Source organism: Eptatretus burgeri, chromosome 12 (assembly GCF_056783735.1).
Source record: "Eptatretus burgeri isolate ZD-2024b chromosome 12, Ebu_testis_v1, whole genome shotgun sequence".
Classification (NCBI taxonomy): Eukaryota; Metazoa; Chordata; class Myxini; order Myxiniformes; family Myxinidae; genus Eptatretus; species Eptatretus burgeri.
Window position 1 is genome coordinate 99,537,660 of NC_140972.1, and position 10,000 is coordinate 99,547,659.

The following is a 10,000-nucleotide window of genomic DNA, read 5'->3' on the forward strand; positions in this document are numbered from 1 at the left end:
GATTGTGAAAACTGATTGAGCAGATGAGCTGCAGAAAACCTTCAGTCAGATCTATCACATAAAATAAAAAGAAATCTTCTTTCTTGTAAATGGTTTAATCACATCATTATCACACCTCTTGCTTCAGCTCTCTTTCAATATTTTCCTCCTCCGACTCTTCCTCCATCTCTGTCATCCACACCCCTCATCCTCCTCCTCCCACCCATGTGCCTCATCCTCCTCTTCCACATGTGTTCTCTCTTTCTCCTCATCCTCCTGCATATGCTGCATCCCTCTCTTCCTTCCCCCATGCACATGTACCTGCTCGTAGTGTCGTATCCCTCCAGCAAATGCACCTTCAGTTCCTCCTCCTCCTCCTCCTTCTCCTCCTCCTCCTCCTCCTCCTCCTCCTCCTTCCTGCACGTATGCCGCCACCCCCTTTCCTCCTTTTCTCATAGCACATTCTTCTGGCAGGTTGAAATCAGTCCTTTGGAGAACGCTATTGAGACAATGAACACAACGAATGAGAAGATCCTGCACATGATTAACCAGCACCACAATAGTGGCAATTTGCCCATCAACCCACTGTCCATGGTGCTGAATGGCATTGTGGACCCTGCAGTCATGGGAGGCTTCTCAAACTATGAAAAGGTGGTGTGGCCTTTCCTCTATTCTCCTAGTTGCCCCAAATGTGTTTCTGCCTCTTCATTGTGATTCAGCACCCTCCCCACACCCTCATGCCATGTCATATTGACACCTTTGCCAACCAATCAGTGCTTCTGCTTATTCCCCTTAAATACCTTGCTCCCCATGCCTTATTAGTTTGGGAAGGTTTGGGGGGGGGGGGTGGGGCGGGTGGGAGGAGTGTTTGTGTTGATTAAAAAAATTATTATTGATGTTATGAATACCAACTTAATGTTTGTTCAGATTCACCATCTAACTCCAACCTTAACCACAATTAAGTTAGTGCAAATCATTTCATGACCCAGCTGGCCATGTGTAACATTCAACTGTATCTGGTTTGGGCAGGAAATTGGAAATCGTTCTGGGTACCAGGAATACCTCACCTACTCTTTGTCGAAAGACACCTTGGGATCTTTAACCTCTATAAGCTCATACCCAGCTTATGCATGTCACACCGTCTATAAAGACACCAAGGTGCTGCTAGTAGGAGTGGAATGTGAGGATCATGAGGAGGCAATGTCATCTTGTTGAAGATGCCTGCCACTTGTCCAATGATGATAGCCAGCAAGCCAGAAATGCATCGATGGAATGAATGAACCCTTTCCAAGGGGTGAACTGTGAACGGCATCCAACAGGAAACCCTGAGACTCGCCCAAGGTTTTACCCCTGCAGATGACTGAAGGCCCTGTCACACCTTGACGATTTAGCCAACGTATGCCTGACGTGTGCAAAATTGGGCTAAAACGCCGGCACACGTCGAATACGTTACGGGTAAGTTTGTATACGTTAAGAGCACGCTGGCATACATCGTAGAAAGCTGGCATACGTCGTAGTACGCTGGCAAACGTCGTAGTTCACCTAGCTGTTAGAGAAATTTTCCATGCTTGAAATTTCCCGACGTATGCCAGCGTATGACTCACACGTTCCGCATAACGCTGGCCATAAGTTGTAGGCACGTTACGTGATCGTTGACACACGTCGACACACGTTACTTGTAAGTTACTCATAAGTCGAAACACGTCGAGGTAATGTTTAGCGTACCCGAAACATTTCTAAGCTATGAGTAACGTGTTGCAGGCACGTTACGCGATCGTTGACACACGTCGACACACGTTACTTGTAAGGTACTCATAAGTCGAAACGCGTCCATGTAATGGTTCGCGTCAGTGTTCCAGACTCCCTGTTTTGTTTTTTTTTTCATCAGTATGACGGTCATGTTTACACTTCGATTTCTAGTGCGGTTATAATATAATATAATTAAAAGGCTGCCACTCAACGATTTAAATCATAACCGTCATACCGAAGGAAATAAAAAAACCAGGGAGTCTGGAACACTGACACTAACCATTACATTGATGTGTTTTGGACTTATGTGTAACGTACAAGTAACGTATGTCGACGTGTATCAACGATCGCGTAGCGTGCCTACAACTTATGCCAGCGTATGCGGAACGTGTGTCATACGTCGAGTACGTCGAGAAATTTTCAACATGCTGAAAATTTATCGACGTATGCCAGCGTACTACGACGTATGCCAGCATTCTACGACGTATGCCAGCGTGCTCTTAACGTATACAAAACCTACCCATAACGTATTCGACGTGTGCCAGCTTGGTTCGGCAAATTTTTCATACGTTGGCATACGCTGGCTAAAACGTCAAGGTGTGACAGCGGCTTCACACTTCTATGTCTAGTGCGGTTATGATTTGAATCGTCGAGCCGCAGCCTATTAATAGCCTACGCCACGTGATCGTCGGCGATACGCTGTCGCGCGCTATGCATAAGTTAGACTATCGTTGGGCATAGGTTGTGAACGCCGACAACACGCTCAGCATTCGTTGGTATAAGTTATCTATATGTGATTAAAACGTTCTGTGTACGTTACTAAAACGTCATGCATACGTCCAACACGTTATTATACGCCCAAAAATAAAAAAAATACACCAATAGTTCAGCGTACGCCAGCGTTTTACATACATTTTGATACGTTGCCATACACTGGCTAAAATGTCAAGGTGTGACAGCGGCTTAAGCAGTTTAAGGCAGACTTGCATTTAAAAAGCACGCGCACGTTTACCAGTAGGGTGATTGTGACACACACACAGACACACACACAGACACACACACAGACACACACACAGACACATCAGACACACAGACACATCAGACACACACACACACACACACACACACACACACACACACACACACACACACACACACACACACACACACACTTCTGACAACTCAACAAAAAAGCCTCAGCCTCTCTCTCCCAACTCTGTCCCATCTTTGCTCTCCACTCCCCTCCCTAACCCCAAGTACTCACCCCAGTGCCATAGAATACTAGAGTTCAGCAAACTTAGCCAAGGGCACCAATGTTGTTACCCAACTGTTCATGTGTGTGGTAGCATTAATTACGTACTATTGGAACATACCTTTGAGACATTTAAACCTTTTAGATCCATTCGACCTTGAAAGACCTTTTACTTTAGACCCTTCAGACATTCAGACCCTTTTATACCTTGACAGATCTTTGATGTTAGACCCTCAGACACAACACATTGAAGACCCTTGAAACCCCTTCAACCTTGAAAGACTCTTTTTAGACATTTTTGGACCCTTTTTCGTCCTTTTAAGACCTTTACAGGCCTTTGTCTTTGGACCATCAGTCCCAAGATATTTTAGACCTCTTAGACCATTGGTTTCCAAACTTTTTTGTCCATGACCCAAAATTTGAAATCACATTCGCCTCGCGACCCAAATGGTCCTGGTTCCGACTTGGTATCGGTACCTGCAATTAAAACAATTGTTGGAGAAAACGCTTTTGACGTGAAAACCCCCCATCAAAAACCAAGATTTTGAGGGAGGCTTTTCAAGTTCGGGTCATGATCCTGGGTTTTGGAACCCAGCCTTAGACCTGTAGAGCTTTAACTTTCGACCCTTTTAGACCCTTAAGACCCTTTAAGCCCACAATTCCCTTTGGACACTTTAGACCCTTTAACCCCTCAAGACCCTAAAGACACCTTCGACCCTCATGATCCTTTGTTATGAGTCAAACTTTTTAATAACTTTGGACGAACCTTTTGAATGCACCGGGTATGCCAAGTCGCAGACAATGCTTCTTATAACTCGGTTTGCCTTTACTGAGACAAAACATCACCATCACACATTCCATGACGTTTCAAGGTTTCCTACAGCAGTTATGTTGTTTTATGTATATAATGTATGATCTACTCATGATTCTGTGTGGTCCTAAATATGTAATAATATGTAATATTGCATGACTTACACATGTCGGCGTATACAGATTGTTGTATTTTATTATTTGCACCACAACTTGTATTACATTAATAACGGAAGAGATTTCCCATTAAAAAATCACATGATCATAACATAGGATGGATGTCACATGGTGCAACTGATCCTACTTGGAATGTTTTTGCTAATTACAGCACAAAATTGGCGAACTGTGTGGCCAGGTCAAGTCAGATTAGATCTGTGACTTGCTAAAGTTATCATGTAAACCTGTACTAACCTGTTCCATGGCCGGGTTAACGGCGACTAAATCGTCTCCCCACCAAGTTTCTTGGTGAGGAGGGTGTATAATATGGAAACTCAGCAGGATTAACAACAAAACCTGTCAAAGGGCGGAGGAGCTCCTTGTGAGCCAACGGCCATCAATATGTAGTTCCCAACTGTGTCTGTGAACATCCTCCTGCAGTTGGGTTACTTTTTTATTTGGAGGTTGGTGGCAAGATTTGCACTCCGGGCACCGTAAAACCCTTCATTCCACAAAATATACTGAAAGCAAAAATAAATCTGAAAACCCACTCCGTGGAAGTACCTCCTGTGCAGCTTCCCTTCGTAGGGCAGCTCACCAGATGACAGGATTGGGGCAAAGCCTTCGAGACCCCCAATCTTTGATGATGAGGGAAACCACGAGGTAATCTTCCTGAGTCAGATTGCGGTACAGTGTGTCATGGTAGTGCTGAGGTGTCATCCACCAGACGGTGGTCTCCTTGGGTTAACCTGAGGCAGTCCCTTTGGGTAGGTTCCTGGAATGCCCTATCCCGAAGAGATGGTGATCACCTGTCTCTGTTATCATCTGAGTTCAAGTGTTTGAACATCGGTATTGCAGCACTCTCTAAGGTTCGGAGACCGGATAGTGGTGAGATCATGGCGGGTGGTTGCACCTACTATTGGTCTGGTCGCTCTGATGGTTACCATGCCCAAGGAGTTGCTGGAGCTGTGTCCAATAAGCTGACTCCAATGATAATCGAGGTAACACCAGTCAACGAGCTTATTATGAGACGAAGGATTCGTCACTCCTTGGGTGTCATTTCCCTGGTCTCTGTATATGCTCCAACTGAGGCGAGTGATCTCACCATGAAGGACGCATTCTGTGTCATGCTCGAGTCTGTGGTTGATCGGTGCCCCAGGCGAGATACTCTTCTTGTCTTGGCGAATTTCAATGTATCGACTGGAACTGATAGGGATGGTGATGAGACATGTGTTATGTTACGAGACATTCCAGACCATGGGTCTAGAACTGTGAACCGGAATAGAACTAAGTTCCTTGACTTTGCAAGCAGTCATGGACTTAGTGTGGCTGGTTCATGGTTTAAGCACCCACAAGGTCATCGCTGGACTTGGTATTCCAACGCTGGCAGTGTGGCAAAGGAGATAGACCATGTGCTTGTTGGTGGTCACTGGAGGATAATCCAGAACTGCAGGGTCTACCGGAGTGCTCAGTTCCTAAATACTGACCACAGGCTTGTTGTAGCAACTCTGAAGTTGCACCATAAGTCCAGGAGAATGGTACCATCCCAGCCTAGGCTGGATGTTGGCAAGCTCAAGGATGAGAGGGGAGCTGAGGAGTTTGTGAACAGGCTGAGTGGAGATTTGGGGGGTCTGGGTGCTTTGGGGGATCCTGAAGAGTTGTGGAGTGCCTTTGACACCACCGTCCTTGATGTTGCTTGTGGATGTCTTGGAACTCACCATCGGGTGAAGAAGAATTTTTTCTCTCAAGGGAAAACTGGATACCATTGACCAGAGTCACAGGGCAAAGCTGAATGGCAGAGCTGAATTGTTCATTGAGCTGAGGTGTAAAACTGTATGTGCACTAAGGGGTGGACAATGAGGCCTATGTGCGAGGAATCTGTGAGGGGGTAGAGCATCACCTGTGGTCAAGTGATTCTCGGCCTGCTTACAGGGGAATTCGCGCATTGCGTTCATCCAAGCCCATCCCTCGGTGTACTGCAGTTCGAGCAGAGGTAGGCTCTTGGTAGGCTCTTGACAGAGGAGTCTGAAGTGAAGGCCCGCTAGGTCGGTTACTTTGAGCGGCTCTACCAAGCTGATCCAGCAGCTGTTGAGTTGGATGTCAGGGGTGTTACAATCGCTATTGCCGACCCTCCAATCAAGGTCAAGTGACCCTTATTCAACAGAAAAATATAAATAAATCAAAAAGAACCCAGATCAAAAAATAAAATAATTCTGGCTGCCAGATAAGCAGGTCACAATACAACTCTCGAAACTCGTACACAAAACAAGTATCAGGTGCACACCTTCAGTGCAGGTACACTATTATGATGCAAAAACATCCTGGAAGGCCTCGCGGTCTTTGAGATTCCACAGTGGCAAAATGGAGCAATGACGAAAAAACGCATTATTGTTTTTTTCAGACCGCCATATGACCTTGGCGTTTAACCCGGAGGGATATAATGTGCATTAACGGTAAATGTGCCTCGCTTTAGGTTGCCTGGAGAGGGCATTTCGTTCTGATCAGCTAAACCTTCATTGTGTTTTGGTGAAAAACGTTTAAATGTCTATAATGGGGTCATGACCTTAGAAATTAGGTCAGGTCAAAAATCCGTCAACCAAGCGTACTTTGTATTCCCATTATTCATGCAAAATTTCATTCCGAAAGGCCCAGCCAAATCCTAGATACCGCTCAGTCATTAGGAGTGCTGGAAGAAAAGCATAATGCATCTGGTGACTTCATTGACAGAGGCATGAAAAAAAAAAAATATATATATATATATATATATATATATATACATATATACATATATACACATACATATACTGTATTCCAATGGTGGTTTACTACTCCTTGGGGTGTCATAAACTGTGTGGTACCATTAAAATTGGGGGCACTAATTGTAGAAACAAACCCTCTATACCAGCTATAAGCCTCCACTTCTCCTTGGGAAGGCTGAAATAGACAAATATTCATATTTTTTAACAGCATAAAGCCATGGTGAGAGATTTGTGTTATTGTAATAAAAATGGGGGGGGGGGAGGGGGGGGAGGTCATCACAATGTTGAGGGAGAGAGGTGGTAAAGTGTGAAATTTAGTAAATGAGAGTGAGAAGAGAGTGAAGCTGGGTAAATGAGAGCAAGAAAAGAGTAAAGTTGAGTAAATGAGAGTGATAAGAGAGCAAACAGAAGTAAAGAAACTGACCATATACAGTGCCTATAGAAAGTCTTCACCCAATTTCAAAATTTTCACCTTTTGTTGCCTTATAGCCTGGAATTAAATTACATTAAATGAGACTTTTCTACCTTTATTTACACATCGTAACCCACAACTTCCAAGTGAAAAGCAAATTCTACAAATTTCAGAAAATTTATTAAAAAATACAAAACTAGAATATCTTGGTTGGATAAGTGTCCACCCCCACTGAGTTAATACTTAGTGGAAGCACCTTTGACAGTAATCACTGATGTGAGTCTGTTGGGATGGGTTTCTAACAACTTTGTACACCTTGATTGAGTAATATTTTCCCATTCTTCTCTACAAAACTGTTCAAGCTCAGTGAAGTTGCATGGGGAACGTTAATAGACAGCAATCTTCAAGTCTTGCCACAGATTTTCGATTGGATTTAGGTTGGGGCTCTGACTGGGCCACTCAAGGACATTTATCTTTTTGTTCCTGAGCCCCTCCTTTGTTGCTTTAGATGTGTGCTTCGGGTCATTGTCATGCTAAAAGGTGAAGTTCTGTCCAAATTTTAGCTTTCTTGCAGAGGACCTGGTTTTCCTCCAATATTTTTCTATATTTTGCTCCATCCATTTTCCCTTCCACTCCTACAAGTGCCCCATTCCCTGCTGATGATAAACATCCCCGTAACATGATGCTGCCAACACCATGCTTCACAGTAGGGATGGTGTTCTTTGGGTGATGTGGTGTATTAGGTTTGCGCCAAACATAACGTTTTGCATTTAGGCCAAAATGTTCCATCTTGGTTTCATCAGACCACAAAACTTATTGCCACATGGTTTCAGAATCTCCGGAATGGTTTTTATGCATACCTCAAAACAGGACTCAAGGTAGGCTCAAGGTAGGCTAAAATTAACCTAATACACAGGATAGAGCTAAAACAGGAGTACAGACCACGACATCCATTTACTTTGAACTGGAAAGGTCACTGCTGGAAGAAGCCTTTTTTTATCAACATGTTTTTGGGCCGGAATGTCTGGCATTTTGAGTGTATTCAAACCAAATGTTCCTTTTCCCAACATAGGTTTTCTTCACTGATAAATATGTAAAGGAGCACCCAGAAGAACTGGACAAGATTGAAAAACTGAAGGATCTCATTTCCTGGCAGGTGAGTTCTTCCAATGAACTCCAAGCTATTTTTAGTCCAAGAATGGAATTATTATATCAACTGAAGCTTCATTTGGGCCAAGTTGTGTAAACGGAATATGATTTTATTCACACGTCACAGGCTCATGGTGGGGTTTGTTCGTTAGGGACAAGGACGTTCGGAGATATCAGTGTACGCCAACGTGAATTACAACCACATTTGGTATTATGTCAGATGTTGTAATATTTAGGGAGTTGTTGGTTTTACCCTCGCCAAAGGATTCGGAGAGGGTATTGCATTTGGGTTTGTCTGTCTGTCTGTCTGTCTGTCTGTCTGTCTGTCTGTCTGTCTGTCTGTCTGTCTGTCTGTCTGTCTGTCTGTTTGTTTGTCCGTCCGCACAGAAATTTCATATTTTTCTCCGCAACCACTTGTCGGATTGAGACAAAATTTTCACCATTGATGCGACTACTCATTTAGAATGTTTCAATGATAATTATGACATCGTAGGTCATGTGGTGTGGCAGCCATATTGGAAAAACGGAAAAACTTTGGACCTCTGTATCTCCGAAACCGCAATGACAACGAAAAATTTTAAGCTTGGCAAATAGCAAGTATTCCTCATGGGGAATGAGTGTGATTTTTTTTTCAATGATGTCATAGGTGTCCTTGTTATGACGTCATAATTGCATATGTAGAATGCCACATCTGATCAGTATGAAAATTTTTGAGTCATGTAGGGATAAAATGGTCCACAGAAAAAAAAAATTACATCATCGGTCACGTGATTCTGCAGTGATTATTTATATATATATATATATATATATATATATATATATATATATATATATATATATATATATATACAATTTTTTTTTTTTTTTAAGCTTTCAAAAATCTCTGAAGTGGCTGAACAGATCGAGGTGAAACTTCACACACATGACCGCCTGTCCATGAGGAACAAGTCACACATATGACACCATAGGTCCATGGTTTGGTAGCCATTTAGGGGGTTATAATATTTAGGGGGTTGTATTATTTAGGGGGTTATAATATTTATGGAGTTTTATTTAAGGAGTTGTATTATTTCAGCAGTTATAGTATTTAGGGAGTTATAGTATTTTGGGAGTTTTATTCAGCGAGTTTTATTATTTTGGGCATTGTATTATTTTGGGAGTTCTAGTATTTAGGGAGTTATAGTATTTCGGGAGTTGTATTATTTAGGGAGTTATAGTATTTATTACACACATTTTGTAGGTCATCCATGCCTACCAGTGGTTCCCTTTTTATCTTATCCAGCCGCTACCAGGTGAGCGCCCAGGGATATTGCCCCTGTGTTTAAATACTATGTCACATTGCTCGTCCGTGAGCCTCGATCTTTTCTATTAATGAATATAAGGGAGAGAAAATAAAAAATATTTTTATCTGGTAAATGTGAGCAAGTTGATGCAACTTGTATTTAGGAACTATGGTGGATTGTCCCTCATTCCAGATCCCCTTGCTTGCTGCTGGAATAAAGATCCATGCGGAGAAAGTGTCCGATGATCTGCGTCCTTTCCACGAACGAATGGAGAATTGCTTTCGTCTCTTACGAGAAAAAGTAGAAAAGCAATATGGTGTTCGTGTACTGGTGAGTGCGGTGTGCATACAAAATATTCGTTATTGCTGTGCATGCATGAAGCCTTGGTTAGTGCAGTGCAAGTATGGTGCCCTGTTTAGTGCACTATGTGTATGGAGCTCTTGTTTATATT

The 10,000-nt window shown here is 43.0% G+C and overlaps 1 protein-coding gene across 3 annotated transcripts in view; it reads left to right on the plus strand.

Annotated features, from left to right (window-relative positions):
- Positions 1–10,000, plus strand: part of LOC147016229 (dedicator of cytokinesis protein 1-like) — a 235,709-nt gene that overhangs the window by 225,446 nt on the left and 263 nt on the right. For all 3 annotated transcript variants that reach the window (XM_085849067.1, XM_085849068.1, XM_085849069.1), the window contains 3 exons: positions 454–630; positions 8,190–8,273; positions 9,742–10,000. The exon at positions 9,742–10,000 is cut by the window's right edge and continues 263 nt beyond it. In XM_085849067.1, coding sequence (XP_085705193.1) covers positions 454–630; positions 8,190–8,273; positions 9,742–10,000 — 520 coding nt within the window. The remainder of the gene's footprint in view (positions 1–453; positions 631–8,189; positions 8,274–9,741) is intronic.